At 41.0% G+C, this 18,407-nt stretch overlaps 1 protein-coding gene across 4 annotated transcripts in view; it reads left to right on the top strand.

Moving 5' to 3' along the window:
* Nucleotides 1-811: 811 nt before the first annotated feature.
* Nucleotides 812-18,407, top strand: part of SPAG9 (sperm associated antigen 9) — a 170,431-nt gene continuing 152,835 nt past the window's right edge. For all 4 annotated transcript variants that reach the window (XM_044672073.1, XM_044672075.1, XM_044672074.1 and 1 more), the window contains exon 1: nt 812-1,218. In XM_044672073.1, coding sequence (XP_044528008.1) covers nt 916-1,218 — 303 coding nt within the window. In that variant the 5' untranslated portion in view covers nt 812-915. The remainder of the gene's footprint in view (nt 1,219-18,407) is intronic.

An 18,407-nucleotide genomic window follows, 5' to 3' on the forward strand; every position in this document is an offset into this window, starting at 1 on the left:
CCTTACTCATCCCCCTCCCTCCCACTTTCCTACCCCAGCAGGCCTCTTCCCCTAAGGAGCCCCAGCCGCCCTTTCTTCCGGAGCTTTACAGGAAAGGGTGGAAAAGGAAGGAGGCAGAAGAGAGGAAATAGCACACCCCTCCCAAAGCAGAGGAGATACAAACTCTCATCAGGTCAGAATTTCCGAAAGAGGCTAGACTGGGTGTTAACCTCCCCGCCCACCCCAAAGACAGATTCCGCCTTCCCCACCAAATCCCGCTCTCCACAACTGGACAATTCCCAAACCACTCCCCTAAGACCAGCCCTCCCACGAGTGTCCCCGCCCACAAACCACAGCAAGTCACGCCCACTCCAGGAGTACCCGCCCCTCCTTTCCAAATGGAATTTCCCCCTCCTTCTATTCGACCTTCCCCAATAAGCCCTCCCTCTGTGTGAACCACGCCCCTCCCCTCAAGTCCCGCCCACAAGCACAGTGGTGTGATTTCTTTTCTGCAGACCTTTGCACCGTCCAAGTACGAGATGCCTTCCATCCCACGTGCCCCTGACTCGGGTGGGGGCGGGGGAGGATGATATAGGACGTTCTTCCCTCCTCTAGCCCCTCCTCTTTCCTTCGCTTTACCGATGACATAAGGCCATCTTTGCCTCGCCTCCCGGGAAAGCCCCACCTCACGCGGCCTCTGCGTCGGCGGGAGCTCCGCCTCCTGCCGGTGACGCGGCAGCTCAGAGCCCCGCCTTCCGCCGGTGACGAGGGCGGCGCGCTGCTGGCTCGGCAGCTCGGGCAGTTGGCGGCGCTGCGGCGGTGGCAGCGGGTGGCAGTTAGGGCAAGCAGGCTTCCCTCCCTCCCTTCCTCCCCCTCTCCCCTCCCCTGCCGGGCCCGTGCGGTCTTCCCGAAGCCGGGCTGGGCCGCGCCGGCACCATGGAGCTGGAAGACGGGGTGGTGTACCAGGAGGAGCCCGGCGGCTCCGGGGCCGTGATGTCGGAGCGGGTGTCCGGCCTGGCGGGCTCCATCTACCGCGAGTTCGAGCGCCTGATCGGGCGCTACGACGAGGAGGTGGTGAAGGAACTGATGCCGCTGGTGGTGGCCGTGCTCGAGAACCTGGACTCGGTGTTCGCGCAGGACCAGGAGCACCAGGTGGAGCTCGAGCTGCTGCGGGACGACAACGAGCAGCTCATCACCCAGTACGAGCGCGAGAAGGCGCTGCGCAAGCACGCTGAGGAGGTGAGCAAACGATTGAGGGAGGGAGGGACCGACCCACGGGGCCAGGCGAGGCGAGGCGAGGCCCGGGCCGTGGGGAGGAGGGGAGCGCCCGCCCGCCGCCACCGCCGCAGCATCAGCAGCCGTAGCAGCAGCCAGGCCGAAGACTCCCGCCTTCCTCGCCTCCAGGGAGCTCTGGCTTGACCCGCCCCGCAGTGCCTACCCGGGTCAACAGCCCCTTTTTTTTCGGGCTCCCCCTGCTCATCTTGGGCCTTGCTCGTGGTTCAAGTTTCCACCCCGAGGAGTGAGGAGGGAGCTGGTTTTGTTTTTCCGTGAAGCGCCTGGCACTCGGTCAGCATAATAAATGCCTTTGAGTGAAGTCTTTTTTTTTTTTTAAACTCCTAGGAGGAGTTGTTGGCCCTGTCCTCTTGAGTCCCGGTACAGTTGCCTTAGGCCTCTCCTTCACCCCTGAGTCAGGTAGATAACCTTGGACAGTTCCCTTCTTCACCTGTTGTGGATTCGCCTAGCCTGGGAGAGAGAGAGAGAGCGGGGCTGGGCCTGGGAGTACGAGAGCTAGGGGAGTGGGCAGGAAGGAAGAGAAGGACCCTCCTCTTTTTCTGCCCCGTTTCCTTTTACAGACTAAAGTTTTTTAGGTAGCTCTGGCTACCAGAACCTTTGTGTAACTTAGGAGGAAAGCAGAATTTGTGTCAACAACAAAGAGCATTTATTAAGTGCCTGCTGTGTGCCAGGCACTGGGGAATACAAAGAAAGACAAAAATAAAAACGAAACAACACACACCCCCTTTCCACTTTCAAGGAGCCCACCCACAGTCTCTTGGAGTAAATAACATGCAAACAACTTTATACAAACAAGATATATATTCGGTCTAAATTCAAGGAATTCTCAGAGAGAAGGTCTTTAGATTATAAGGAGAACTAGGAAAGGCTTTCTTGCCTTTGGGAATTTAGCTGATACTTGAAGGAGGAAAGAACCCTCCTTTGGGAATTGTAGGCTTAGCTCCCAAGGTTACAAATTTAGAGCTGTAAAGATCTTAGGAGTCATTTAAGCCATCCCTTTCATTTTACAGAGGAGGGAAAGGGATTAAGTGGCTTGTCTAGAGGTAACTCTGGAGTGGCAGTGGCCTGTGACTCTTTGTCCCAGTGTTCTTCTATTTTACTACAAGGCTTTGAATTTTCCTTTGAACTCTTAACAACTTTATTGACTATGGGCAAGTCAGAAACTTTCTGAGCCTTACCTTCCTCATCTGTAAAATGAGGATAATAATTATTCTACTTATTTCTGTGGGGCACTAGGTTAGTTTTTGTGAGAATGTGTACAAATGCTTTGTAAACCTTAAAGCATTATAGATCCCAGCTGCTCTTTTATGCTTCATACTCAGTTCCATGAACCTTCAACAATGAATAACTCAATTTCAATAACTTTTGAATTTTTGAAAATAATTTATAAGATTGTTTGACATGAAATGTGTTTTATGACTCATATCCTGCATTCAGATGTATGATGAATGCATCCTTGTTCCTCTATAATTTGCACCAGGTCAAATTAGGTTACCTTTTTTCCTTCTTCTTGTACTTACCTAAACTAAAGCATTTATTTTGAGTTTTGAGGTTTTTTTAAACAGTCATTAAAACGGATGTCCTGGATGTATCAAAACCAAATTAATTTTAGTTCACTTCAGTTTTTAAAATAAGAATGTCACCTATGCTAAGGGGGAGGGGTGAAATCAGACAACGAAAGAATGCTACAAATACCAAAAGGCTTAGTTGCCACTGTCTAGAGAAGGGATAAGAATCCTTTTCAGACGTGCATGTGTGTGTTCATGTTGGGGATTGATAATTGATAATTAATGGGGCTAGGCAAGTCTTGCGGGTGAGGCGAAGTCAGTAAAGGGGAAGATTTTGGCTTTGGAAGAAGAGTGGCCACTGTTTGGAGGGTGTCCTGTTGAGGGCAGACTCCCTGTGCAAATGCTCCCTTTAGTCTCAGGTTTCTCACAATGTCTGTTGTTGATGTATATCTGACTCTTGGTGGCCTTGTGGACCATACTGTTCATGGAGTTTTCCTGGCAAAGATACTGGAGTGATTTGCCATTTCCTTCTCCAGTATATTAAGATTAAGTGACACTTGCCCAGGGTCACACAGCAAATAAGTGTTGGTGGTCAGATTTGAATTCAGATCTTCCTTAGTCAGGCTCATAGCTCCCTAGTAACAATAAAGGGAAAAGAAGGAAAGTTAGGACTCTGGCTGCTTCCCTATGTAAACTCACATAAGCCCTTTTTCCCTCTAGAAAGATAGGCACCCTGCTATGAAAAAATAATTTTGCTTGTCTCAGGTTGTGGAATCTTAGCCTGGGAGATAAATTGTAGGGATCTAAAACAAAATTTTAGGTAGGGTTATTACTCATTGAAATTTTATTTACTAACAGGTTGTTTAGTAAGAGAATTCATCATTAATCAGCCTTATACTTTGTAATTTGAAAAACAAATATATAATGCCCTGCTATGAAAATCTTTGAGCACGTGGTTCTGAGTGGTCATAGAAGAGTGCAGTCTTTGAAGAAGATCTTGTTGATTCTACTGCCACAAAGTCTTACACTAACCCCTTCTTTCTACCCTAATCACTTATCACTTCTGTTCTATTGCTGTAGCCTTCTACTTAAATCTCTAGGATCCCATTCTTTTCTGTCTTCAACCCATCTGTCACACCATGTCATTCTCTTCCAAGAATTTCAGTGACATTCTATTGCCTCTAGGATAAAATATAGACCTCTCAGTTTGGCATTTAAAGTCCATCACAATCTGGCCCCAGCTTACTTTTCCACATTAATTTCATATTATTACTCTTTACACACTGGTTTACTTGCTTTCCTCTCCAGAATTCAGCATGCTGTCTCTAACCTCTGTCTCTGTATAGACTGTCTCTTCTCCCTGGAATGAAATCTCTCCTTACTGTCACTTCCTAAAATCTCTGGTCTCCTTAAGGATTTATTTAGTTTATGGGCTACAATCTGCAGGAATCTCTTGCTAGTTACTAATGTTCTCACCTTCAAATAATAGTCATGCATATACCTATCTGTTTATATATTATATCCCCATAATCTTGATTTCCCCCGCTATTGCCAAATGTGAGTGCTTTTGGAGGTAGATTTCCCTGTGTTGTCTTTTTATTTGAACCACCTAGCACATAGCAGGCACTTAATATAGACCTGTGATGGTGAACTGATGGCACGTCACATAGATACCTCTCTATGAGCACACATGCTGTCCCTGGCAGAGTTAGTTACCAGAAAGGCAGAGGGACTGGGACGGAGCTGCACCTCTCCATCAGGCCTCCTTGCCCCTCTGTGGTTACTCCCTCCCCTTAGAAGCACTCAGGTCACTCCTCTCACTTTCTCCCTCCCCTTTCTGGTCTAGGGCTTCCTTAACCCTCCTCCCTCAGGAGAGGCCAAGGCTCTTGGGGGAGACTCAACCAGCCCTGCCAAAGGGCCACATGTAGCCACTCTGGAGATCAGGATGGAAGGAAACAGTGTTGGAGTCTTGCCCCCATCTGACTTCTGAACCTGTGAAGCCTCCCCTGCCCTCTCCCTAGGGCTCCTCCTTTGCTTTCAGGATCTGAACCTCCCAAGGAGGAGTCCTCTCTGCTGTGCCAAGACCCCTCTTCCCCCTTCTTGGGGGGGGGTCATCAAGACCTGTCTGCAGTGACTCTTACTCCCATCAGAGAGTTTTAGTGAGGCTGAAGGGAAAGAAGACTTCCACCTTCACCCCCTCCAGGACTGGGGGGAGCACGAGGCCCCCTGGCAGCACTGCCATCACCTAGAAAACTTCAGGTCAGGTGGACTGCAGCCGGTCAGGAATCATTGGTAAAGCAATTCCTGCAAGCCCAGACTTGATCTGAACCCAGATCAGGAATAGCCCCATAGGACCATTTTGTTTAAAAAAAAAGGGAAGCTTGTTTTATTCTAGAACTCTATCTAAGCTGCCTCTCCTCCCCTCAGTTGAGTGGTGGCAGGACTTGCTGGCCCAAGAATCTCTCCTACCTGGCTTTTCCTGAAGAGAACTGCCTAAGATGGTCAACAACATCCTGAAAAGTAGGACTTCTGGGATAGCTAGGTGGCCCAGTGGTTGGAGAGCCAGGCCCAGAGACAGAGGTCCTAGGTTCAAATCTGGTCTCAGTCACTTCTCAGCTGTTTGACCCTGGGCAAGTCCCTTAACCCTCATTGCCTAGCCCTTACCACTCTTTTGCTTTAGAACCAATACATGGTATTGATTCTAAGATGGAAGGTGGAAGGTAAGGGTTTAAAAAAAAAAAAAGTTGGCCCTCCTCCATATGGGATCCATTGAGGGGGGGTAGGCATGACACCTTCTAAAAGTTTCTGAAAGGTTCAACATCACTGGCATAAACTTTTGGGATTGAATTGGATTGGATCCAGAAACTGGGCTGTTTTTGACCCACATAGTATGTGTTTCCAAGGTGGGGCTATATCAGAACTTGCAGGATTTGTTGTGCCACTAAGAATACCTCAGGCCAGCTTTTTTATCATGACATCTTTATTCCATCTGTAAGTAGGCAGTGTATGTAGTATCTTTATTGGAAGTCACTATCCTGGGATTGCTTCCTGGCCTCATCACATACACTCTTGACTTTGCTTGTCTGAGTCTTATTTTTCTTACTTGTACAGTAAAGGTAATGTTTGTGTTCCTGAAGAAAGTTCTTTGTTTTATCATTTCTGATAGTATGCTTGATGGGAGATATTGATGAACTTGGAGTCAGGGAGAACTGGGTTCAAATTCTGCTTCTGAGCCTTAGTAGCTTAGTGGCTTTGGCAAATCACTTAACTTCTAAAACTGTAAAGTGGGTATCATAATACTTGTAGTACCTTCTTTAAAGGTAACCCCAAGTGAAATAATATGCCTTATTAATTATTATGGAAAATGTAAAATACTATAAATATTAACTATTATAATTTAAGTTCATTACTGCACATAAGCATAAATAATAATAATTTACCATTTTGTGTACAGCATGTCAAGATTTACAATTACTTTTTTTCAACAACTCCAACTGATAAAGAAATGGAAGCATAGAAAGGCGAAGTGACTTGTCCAGTGCCACAGAATCAGTGTCAGAACTACTGTTCAAATTCAGATCTCCTGCCTCTGAACTGCCTGCCCCTTTTTAATCAGTAGAATCCAATATTTTATGAGTGGTCAGGTTGTTAGAACCTCTTCTGTAATAATTTTTACTTTAGCAAGGTATAAGAAATATCTTTATTACTGTAATTTGATTTGGTATTTAAATATATTTTCAGCCTTTTTGTTCTTGTTTATTCTTTTATTTTATTCTATTAATTAATTAATTTTTTATGAGTCCCTACCTTCTTGGAATCAGTGTATTCATTCCAAGGTAGAAGAGCGGTAAGGGCTAGGCAATGGGGGTTAAGTGACTTGCCCAAGGTCACATAGCTGGGAAGTATCTGAGGCCAGATTTGAACCTAGTACCTCCCATCTCTAGGCCTGGCTCTCAATCCACTGATCTACCCAGCTGCTCCTTGCTCTTGTTTTTTAAATTCAAATGGAATTTTAATGATTAGGTTGAAAAAAAATTCTAAATAAGAGTTTTTTCCAGATTTTTATAGTCCAGAATCCCAATTTCAGAGTTTGAGCTTTAATCTTTTCATTTTTTCTTATAGAAAACTGCAGGAATTTTTTGAATGATTTGTTTAGAAAAGGGTTAAGGTGCTTTGTACTCCTGAAAAGTTTGCTTCCCTGTGGTTGCAGTAATTCAGTCTTGCTTCATATCATCAGTCTTAGAGGAATATTCATGGGTCTAGGTGAAGACTAAGCATCTCCACTGTTGCTTATAATAATAATGAAGACATACATGAGGAATGGTTAGATGAGATGGAGAGACTCTTTTTTGTAGAGTTTTAGCACTTTAGAAGAAAGGCAGAATCAACATTTATATTGTTATGACTCTATTTTATGGCTTTATTCTTTTAAAGATTTGCAGTTTTGTGTGATTGAATATAGCAGTAAGAGATAAAGAATCAGCACTTGATCTAAAGCAGTAACAAAATTATTATTCTCTGAATGGACTTTAATAAATTTCTCTGCAGTGGAGGAATATGAACATGGGATAAATAAACTAAATATGCAGAACTTGAAACAATTCACTTTTGTTCTGATAGTATTTCAAAGAATTGATGAAGAGTTTTTTTTAAAGTAGAAAACAATTAAAAGAGTTTATTTTAAAGTTTTTTGTTTTTGTTTTTTTGAGTCATTAGAAACATAAATATGACAATAATTGCTCAATATGCTACTCAGATCAGACTATAACTGGAATATTGTGTTCAGTTCCAGATATCACATATTAAGGACATTAATAAACTGAGGATGGTGAAGGTTTTTGAGTCCATATTATTGAAGCATTGGTTGAAGGGACTGGGGTTGCTTGGGAGAGTGGTTTTGGAGAGGAATCAGAGCTATCTTCAAGCATTTTAAGGGCTGTCAGGTTGAAGAGGGATCAGATTTGCTCCATTTGACCCCAGTAGTAGTTGCAAAGAGACATTTGGGCTTGATGTCAGGAAAAACTTGGTAACAACTAGAGCTGTACATAAATGGAAAAATTGGCTGCTTGGGGAATTAACAAAATCAGGATCATGGGTCATAGTGATGAATTTTCCCTCATTGAAGGATCTTAAGATACAATCTGGATAAAACTACTGTAAGGGTTAAATTGGGGTTTTAACTAAATAAGAGAGTTATAAATTCAATGTTGTGGTCGCTGAATTCAAAATATTATCCCTAAGCCAGAAGAAAACTGTAAGCTTTTATTTATAACGAGGAAGAGAAAGAGTTGAAGTATGAAATGTAGGAGGGAAAAGAAGTAAGGAGTTGCCTAGCCTACCCTAAGTGCTGATCTGGTGAAATTCAGCTTTCTACCCAACAAAGTTCCAATTTCCATGTGGAAGTCTGAGTCACTCACCAGCAAACAGATGCAGGATCCAAGGAAAAGTCTTTCCACAGAACTCACGCAGAAGGGAATGAAGTGCCAAGGAGCAGAGAGGTTCTCCTCACCAATGCAGCCTCCTCCAAAGCCAAAGCAGGAATCTCAGCAACCAGTCTCTCCAAACGCCAGGGAGGGAATCCTTGAAATCAATCTATCCAAACACCAGGAAGGGAATGAATTCTAGACCATATTGGTCTCTTTTTATACCCCTTTTTTTCCACTTCACTTCCAGTCTCTCCTCCTTCTCCTTCACAGAAACCAGTAGCAGTCTTTCAATTTGCCTAGCACTACCCAGGGCTGGGGAGGGGTGGGGGAAGGGCGTGTTGTGAGGAAGATTAGGTAGTAATTAATTAAGTATTAAGGATGTATCTAGCAGGAGGGCTGGAGAATTCCAAGATGGAATGAAGGAGCAGGAAGGAGTGGCTTGTGCCCTGAGAGAGACTCCATTAGGGGTTGGCATCAAACTGTTGTTAGCCCTGGGAGATCTCAGAGTAAAGGACACCCTGCATCCTGATTTCCCTGGGATCCCGAGTGGTGGTGGTTTCTAACAAAGAGGACAAGACCTACAGAGCAGTACCAAGAAGAGGAGAAGTTTGGGATCTGGTGGATAGCATCTCAAGCACACCCTCTCTCTACTTGGATACCTTGGCTTTTGACATCCTGAGATCATCTGTGGATTACAGTGAGAACCCCAAAGCCACTCTCAGCCCTTAGCTCTGCTGGTCAAGCCTGGCAGGAACCTGGTTTGGTGTGGCCTCCCAGAGACTCCATTACTGCTCCTTTGGCCCTGTCTGCTTAGATCACTAAGATTAGAGTAGAATAAGTCCTCCCCTTGCCCTGTGGTTTTGCCCTTTAGGTTTTAAGTATAGAAATCCCTTTCCTACCTTTTAGTTAAACATAATTAAAACTTCTAAAACCTTTACCTTGCCTGTTGATTCCATGAACCCCAGCCTAGGGTGAGCTGGGTGACAGTTGAGGCCAACTGCCATTCCTGTGTTAAGTCAGTGAACTCTGGTCTCCCTATTCTGGTCCAGTCTCTCCTACAACCCAGTGTGTGTACCCACAACTATTTAGATTTATTGTAACATCCCTGGTGCCTCCATTATCTTTTTTCACAGGTGGGCAGGGCAAGCAGTGGCCTTTGGAGTTGTCACTTACTCTAGTAAGTGACTTATGAACTCTCATACTTAATAGTAAGTAGGGGTACTTTAAGTTCTTGATTTGATTAGCTAAAAATAGGCGAGGGGAGAGTTAATCCTCTCTTCACAATTCACCCCCCCACCCCCATTCCTTGGGAGACTAGTCTTCCCAATGAATCATTTAACATAACTAGAGTATACCTCTAAATATCTTCTAGCCTAAGGGTGCATACAATATTGCACTTTCTAAGAGGAAACTACAGTAGTTGGAGATAAGAGGGAAATAAGAGAGAGTAAAACCAATGATTGGTAGGTGCATTGACAAAAAGCCAATTAGGGGGCAATCCCCTTTGGCATAATATTTACATTCAGAATAAATGATATGTTCAACTCCCTTCAGTTCACTCAATACATCGCAAAGTTCATTCTGGATCTTTTGATGCAGCATAGATTTCTTTTAGATTTCTTTATGGTACCTTCTCCAAACAGTTCATTTTCTTGATTTGGGGAGTTAACTATCTTCTTTTCCTGAAGTTTTTTTTCTCTCAAAAAAAATTTTAAGTCTGGATTTTATGAAAATTATACACTACTTGTCACATATATTGTAATGGGAATTCCTTTTTGGTTATCGGCTGGACTTATTCTCTAAGGTCCCTTTCATTCCTAACTTATGTGATTCTGAAATAAACATAGATGTAAACAAAGATAGTAAAGATTACTACCTTAGGCAAAGATTCCTTGCAAAATATAAACCAGAGATGTAGTCTTAGAAAACTTTTATCTAGGAGCTTCTCCTTCTACCAATCCAAGTGAGTGGTTCAGATGATAAACAGATGGTATATGTGGTTAAACGTGGTTTCCTTACCGCTTGCATGAGGCTTCAGGGTTGATGTTTTTAAGCAATATAGTCTATAAATAATCACTTCATTTGAAGATTAATTTCCTCTAGTGATTTAAAAGCTGTTTTTTTCCTTATCGCAAGTCTTCCTTTTTTTTTTTTTTAAACTCAAAAGATATTTTATTTTCCCAATTGCATGCAATAACAATTTTCCACATATGTTTTCTGGAATTACAAGATCCCAATTGTAACCCTCTCTTCCTTCCCTACCCTCTCAAAGATGGTAAGTAATTTGTTCTGGATTATTCATTTATTGTCATACAAAACATACTTCCATATTGGTCATTGTTGTAAAATAATACATAAACCAAAATCCCAAAATAAAATTGTAAATAACCTAATGTAAAAGATAGTATGCTATGATCTGCATCTGACTCCAATAGTTCTTTCTCTGGAAGTAGATAGCATTCTTTGCCATAAGTCCTTCAAAATTGTCCTGGATTGGGGGCAGCTGGGTAGCTCAGTGGATTGAGAGCCAGGCCTAGAGACGGGAGGTCCTAGGTTCAAATCCGGCCTCAGATACTTCCCAGCTGTGTGACCCTGGGCAAGTCACTTGACCCCCATTGCCTACCCTTACCACTCTTCTACCAAGGAGCCAATACACAGAAGTTAAGGGCTTAAAAAAAATTAAAAAAAAATTGTCCTAGATTATTTTATTGTTGAGAGTAAACTGTCTTTCACAGTTGATCATTATATGCTATTGCTGTTACTGTGTACAATGTTCTCCTGGTTTTGCTTATTTCACTCTGCATCAGTTCATGCAGGTCTTTCCAACTTTGTATGAAATCATTCTGCTTATTATTCCTTATAACTCATTAGTATTCCATCACTAGCAAGTATCATAATTTGTTCATCCATTCCCTAATTGATGAAAATCCCCTCAATTTCCAATTCTTTGCCACCATAAAAAGAACTGCTATAAATATTTTTGTACAAGGAGATCCTTTCCCCTTTTTTATGATCTCTTTGGTATACAGACACAGTAGTGGTATTTGTTACAGGATCAAAGTACAATTTTCAAATTTACAAATTTGCACAATTTTCTAGTCCTTTGGACATAGTTCCAAATTGCCTTCCAGAATGGTTGGATCAGTTCACAGCTCCACCAACAATGCATTAGTGTCCCAATTTTGCCACATCCCCACCAACATTTATCACTTTCCTTTATTGTCATATTGGCCAATCAGCGTTGTTTTAATTTGCATTTTTCTAGGCAAGAATGATTTAGAACATTTTTTCATATGATATTGATAACTTTGATTTTTTTTATCTTAAAATTGCTTGTTTATATCCTTTGACCATTTGTCAGTTGGGGAATGGCTTGTATTCTTATAAATTTAACATAGTTCTCTGTAAATTTGAGTAATTAGACCTTTTTCAGGGAAATTTGTTATAAAAAATTTTCCCAGTTTGTTATTTCCCTTCTAATCATGGTTATATTGGTTTTGTTTATACAAAAGCTTTTTAATTTAATATAATAAAAATATCATTTATATCTTCTAATGCTCTCTATCTCTTGTTTGGTCATAAATTCTTCCTTTTTCCATAAATCTGATAGGTAGAACATTCCATGGTCTCCTAATTTACTTATGGTAGCACTCTATGTTTAGATCATACACTCATTTTGACCTTATCTTGGCATAGGGCAGTGATGGTGAACCTATGGCATAGGTGCCAAAGATGGCATGCAGAATGCTTTCTGTGGGCATGCATGCCTCACATTCCCCCCTCCCTACCAATTCATTACTAGAAAAGCAGAAAGACTGGGGGGAGCTGCCCCCCTCCCCCTTTCCACCAAGTGTGACGACATTTTTACACATCCCTTGCCACTCTGCCTAGCAGGCCAATGGGAGCGCACAGGGAGTAAGGTGGGCTGCTCACAGGTGGCAGAGTTAGAGGGGAGCAGAGTGCTTGGGCCATTCCCCTCCCCCTCTCTACACTTGCTGAGGATATTCCTTACTTCACCTGCCCCTCTGCCCAGCAGTCCAATGGGAGTGCTATGGAGTAAGGGGGAGGTGGGGCAGGCCTGGTACTTGGTGAGGGTAGGGGCATGGCATGCAGTCTGGGAGTGGTATGGGAAATGCACTCTATGTGTGGGGTGGGGTGGAGAGAGGGCCCAGCACTCCTCTAAAAGGTTTGCCATCACTGGTATAGGATGTGAGATAATGGTCTGTACTAGTTTCTGCCATACTATTTCCCTGTTTTCCCAGCAGTTTTTGTTAAATAGTGAATTCTTCTCCCAAAATCTGGGGTCTTCCTTCATATGCTTTCTGTCCCTCTTATTTATGTCACATCCACATAGAGTTGCATGTAGTGTGGTGTAGTGGATTAAAGGCCAGCCTGATAAAATCACAAATTTCTAGAGACATTTCACACCCTGAACCTTATGTATTTAAAATCACATATAAATAAGTATTTATTTATTCATTCATCCTACTAAAACAAAGCAGATCATGGTATCATTAGGCCGCTCTATGCTATCTTTTTGATTGATCAAAAGAATTAATTACCTGGTAGCCAGCTTTCTGGTGTTGAGCTTCTCAGAACTTATCTATCTTCTTGGATAACTTGACATAAGACTTATGATCAGATGTGGCCTGGAGCACTTTCGGCTGGCAAAGCATGGTCCTTTGATGGCAAAACCTTTTGAGAACTTCATCTTGTGATGAGGCATTACAGTAAGCTTTTAGTAAAGGATTGTTTTATATTTTAAATCTTTTCTTTGGACCTTTGTTTGGAAGATATGGATAAATGGAGTTTTGACAAAAGTCCCTTAAAAGGGGGCATCTGTTATGAACTTTTTCTTCTGATTTAATCCTACTGAAAGTAGGTTTATAATGTGTAACATGAAATTATCATAGGTATCTTGGGTTACTTTTTCAGCATAAAGTAAAATTTGGTGAAGATAGGAATTATTAATATTTCATTTATTTTGCTGCCTTTTTAAAGTTTCTCACTATAGATTTTGATTTGTTAACAAATAGTACTTAACCATTTAATTATAATTTTTATTTATAGTTCTCTGTTTTTTGGATAACTAACAAAACCCCAAATAAATTTTAATTGAATAGTGCCAAGTACATTTTATTAAACTAAAATGAGATAATAGCTGAAGGAAGACAGTAAGCATAATGGAGATTTTTGTATTTTAGACTAATGGTATATAATCATTTAACTTGGTTACCATACAACACAAAGACAAGATGACCAGGGCCTAAATCTTACTTCTGTTGCTTATTCACAACTTGTATGAGATTGGGACAAGTTACTTAATATCTCTGTGTTTCAGTTTGCCTTGTCTGAAACTTGAAGGGGTTGGACTTTTAACTTTAAAAAATTTATGTAGGGGCAGCTGGGTAGCTCAGTGGATTGGGAGCCAGGCTCTGAGACAGGAGGTCCTGGGTTCAAATCTGGCCTCAGGCACTTTCCAGCTGTGTGACCTTGGGCAAGTCACTTGACTCCCATTGCCTAGCCCTTACCACTCTTCTGCTTTAGAACCAATACACAGTATTGATTCTAAGATGAAAGGTAAGGGCTTTAAAAAAAAAAGACAACCAACTAACCAACCAAATAAATAAATAAATCTAAAAAAAATTTTATGTAGCCTTTTAACAAAAAATTACCATTAGATTTTTATTTAGGAAGCCCCAAACTCTGTTTATATGATTTTAGGTTAGATGCTTCGGTGTCATCCTTGACTCCTCTTTCACACCCATTCCACATATCCCATCTTTTGTCAAGTCTTATTGTTTTTACCTTCACAACCTCTCTCATCCCTATCACAACATCTCACAAATCCCTGTTTTTGTCCTCAAAAAGCTTTCCACCTGGTGTAAATTCAACCTCTGTCATAGACTGTTGCAATAGACTTCTATTGGCTTCCCTGCTTCAAGTTTTAAGATATCAAAGTGATTTTCCTTAAGCACAGATCTCACCATGTCACCCATTATGACTTCCAGATTCAAATATTAACTACTTTGATTGCTATTTTTACAACTTGGCCCCTTTTTTCCAGTCTTCTCACACTTTACTCTTCTTTTTGTTCTTTAACAATTGTATAGTTGGAAAGTCTTGAACTCCTGGAACTGCATTGTCCAAAATTCCTTGCTGTATTACCCACAGTTCTTTTTGCCTTTCATATAATGTGCATTGTTATGTGGTCTTTATATAGTTTGGGTTCACTCTGCCATGCCTTCTCTCTTCCACAAGAGCTGCTTGGTGAACGTTTCTTGTTTTCCCTAGCTCTTAAGTTACATATTAATAAATCTTTATAAATATTATACTTTGGAGATATTTTAAGATTATACACAATTCAGCTGCATTTGTCTTCTTGCTCTTCCTAGTAGTACAGGCCATTTTGTCTTTTTTTTTTTGCCTTCATTAAAAAAAAAAATCTACAAAAACCCTTACCTTCTATTTTAGAATTGATTCTAACTATTAGTTATAAGGCAGAGGAAAAGTAAGGACCAGGTAATTGGAGTTAAGTGATCACACAGCTAGGAAGTATCCGAGACCAGATTTGAAACTAGGACCTTCTGTCTCTAGGCCTGGCTCTCAATCCACTGAGTCATGTAGCTGCCCTTGGGGCATCCTATCTTATAGTTGTTTTTGGTTTTGAATTTGCACTGACTATCTCCTATTCTTAGGATACTGTCTGTCTTTAGCTTCTGCTTCCTGATCTCTTTTGAGAATCAACTCCTATCTTATTTTCTGGAAGAGAACTTTCCTGGTCCTCCCCCAATCCTTTTGCTTTGAGATGTCCTTCCATTTGCCCTGTATATGACTTGCATGTTGTATTCACTCCTATTACAATATGAGCTCTTTGAGGGAAGGGATGACATTTTCCCCTTTCTTTTATTCTTAGTACTTAACACAGTGTTTGGCACATAATAAGCGCTTATAAATGCTTGTTGACTGGCTGACATGGCAAAATACCATTTTTATTATGATTGTCAATTATTATTTATATTCAGACTTGTAGGGAATGAATTGCCATGAATTAAGTTGCTAATAGCAGTACTTCCTATTATACCTTTAGCAGCTGTTGATCAAATGTTTAGTTTAAGTGTGTAACGATTAAAAATGATAAAGACTGATAAAATGAGGGAAATTAGTAGTTTAATTAAAGCCATGGCCATGTTGATAAAATATATAATTTGACCACACGTCTGATAAAATCTCTTCAAAGGTACCACCAGTGCCACCTATCCTCACTACCGAGCCAAGAGGTCCTCTCAAACCCGACCTCCGAATTTAAGCTGCCCTATACATTGGATAGGTCCCCACATCTCAAAACTGGAAACCCATTGGATAAGGGGGGATATAGTCTCAAAGTTCCCCATATGTCCACAGGAAGTTTGTAAGATACTTTTAAATGGCACCTCCCTGAATTCCAAACACACAAGTGCTGACTTCACTTTTTTGAGACTGGTTAATTTTCATCTAGTTAAACTAGAACAAAGATTGACAAACTTTCAGAAGTGGTGGGTCAAGTCTTCATTTATTCATTCAAGGCTAAGGTTTTGTAGGAAGAGAGATCTAATGCTAAATAAACAAGTAATGTAAATAGTGTTTATAAATGAAACTGGATTTACTATTAAATTTAAATATTTTGACGGGGTGGGGGGTATTTAGTGATTGTACCTCCTTTCTCTTCCTGCAAAGAAAAGAAAATTAATATTTTAAATAAAGCATTTAAACAAAATGCACAGAAGAGAACAGATAGACATCCAGACAGAGATATAGACAAGCAAAACGGTTTTGGAACAGTGTGTTGAATTTAATTTATTTATGTATATGACACACACACACACACACACACACACACACACACACATATATATTTAAAGACAATATAAATTCGTGCTTTCATATACAACCTTTTTCTGTTTCAATAGAACATAAAGCTTAAAATTCTGAAAAAAAATTTAAATGTCAAGCAGTCCAATATTATTAGTAGGATTCTTGACCCTTAATTTGCTTTGCTGGGTTTTCTGAAGTTTATATACTATATATAGTTTGTATACTATATATATGTGTGTCTGTATATATGTGTATACAGACACACATATATCTATATCTATATATATCTATATCTATATATACACATATATGTACTTTCTATATATTTGAAGTTAGAAGACATTTCTTAGGGGCACCTAGGTGGCTCAGTGGATGGATAGCCAGGCTTGGAGACAGGATGCTCCCTGGTTTAAATTTGGTCTTATGTGGGAGGCCAATAAGAGAAACAGTCTCAAATAGATAAAAATCTGAGACTCCTCTTTTGACCCCTTTTATGATCTATACCTTATCTTATTGAAAAAACATTATAGCCTTATTGAAAAGCTTTAAATTCCTAGCAAACCAGTCATTACAGAGTTAACAATTTCTCTCCTTGATAATTAAGAAGCCTGAACTCAAAAAAATATTATTTAGTCAAGGTCAGAACTGGACAAAGCTAGACAAGACTTTATCTGACCAGATGCAATCCTGTAAATCAAGAGTACAGGACTCATTTTATTTAGGATATCTATGAAATGTAGTTACTAACACCCCCCTACCCCCTCAATTAACCTCCTGCTAATTGGTGGCTGGAATTTGGCCTTTGGCCCTGGACCTATCTTTCTACTTTTAATCCTCTAATGGGTTTTTGTATAATTTATAACCCCTACACAGTTGTAAAGTTTTCTTTGTGTGTGTGTGTGAATTGGGTTTGCATACATTATATAAATAAAATCCTAATCATTGCAAAGAGACACCAGCAGCACCATGAGCTGACAGAAAGAGGTGTCCACTTCTTTCTTATCAACTAAGCTGTCATTATCAGACTATCTGGAGATGATAAAAAGATCTCAAGAGTCTTAGATACTTCCTAGCTATGTGACCTTGGGAAAGTCATTTAACTCTAATTGCCTGGCTCTTAATACTCTTCCACCTTGGATCCAGTATTTAATATTCTAAGACAGAAGGGTAAGAGTTTTTTTAAAAGGGCATTTATTAAATGTTTAGTATGTGGGCAATGTACTAACCTTAAGCTTGAAAGGAGGTGCTAACATTAGAATTCTTAATATTAATGGTCTCCAAAGTGGGGTATATGAGATGATCCTTTGGGATGGGTCTTATGGGACTAACCAAGCATTCAGAAAAGGGCCACATAGTATTTTTTCTGGGATAGCCATTTGCAAAGCCATGTTTCAAATATGTCCATGCCAGTCCTTTCACTAGGGATCTATGTAGTCTTTTGCCTGGGGTAGGTTGTGCATATTTGGGGCTGGGGATGATGGTGGTGCTTCCTAATGGTGCCTAAATAGCTGCTGCAGGTACCTGGGTCATTAGTGTAACTGACCCAAACAGCTTAGCAACACCTGGAGCAGGAGGGGAGCTAAATGGCATTGAAACCTGGGAGACCTTTACCCCCACTGCCTCTGCTACCATTGCTGCCATTTTACTTTGCCCCCTTATACTACCAAAACAGATGTTCCCCTGGTTTCTTAGCTGCCACTTCTGCAACCAAAGTGGAGGTCTTGCTTCTTCAGTCCCTGAGACTTCAGCCATTACCCTTGCTGTGAACTAAAGATATCCTGTCTTCCCCAGCCTCCACTTGCTAGAAATTTATTAATTTTTAAATGTATACCTAAGTGTGTGTGTGTATATATATATATATATATATACACACACACACACACATATATATTTAAAACCCTTACCTTCCATCTTGGAGTCAATACTGTCAATACTGGCTCCAAGGCAGAAGAGTGGTAAGGGTAGGCATTGGGGGTCAAGTGACTTGCCCAGGGTCACACAGCTGGGAAGTGTCTGAGGCCAGATTTGAACCTAGGACCTCCCGGCTCTAGGCCTGGCTCTCAATCCACTGAGCTACCCAGCTGCCCCCAGCATATATATTTTTGACTTATCTTACCCTCATGACCTGTATCTAGGCTCCAGTTTCCCTTTCCTTTACTTGGGCAGGTAGCCCCACACAGAGGCCTATGTAACAGATATCCTGATTCCAAGATTTGCCCATTTCCATTCCCCAGATAGCATTTTTATTATTATTAAAAAAATTTTTTTTAGACCCTTACCTTCCCTCTTGGAGTCAATACTGTGTATTGGCTCCAAGGCATTAAAGTGGTAAGGGCTAGGCAATGGG

This window comes from Gracilinanus agilis, chromosome 4 (genome assembly GCF_016433145.1).
Source record: "Gracilinanus agilis isolate LMUSP501 chromosome 4, AgileGrace, whole genome shotgun sequence".
NCBI lineage: Eukaryota > Metazoa > Chordata > Mammalia > Didelphimorphia > Didelphidae > Gracilinanus > Gracilinanus agilis.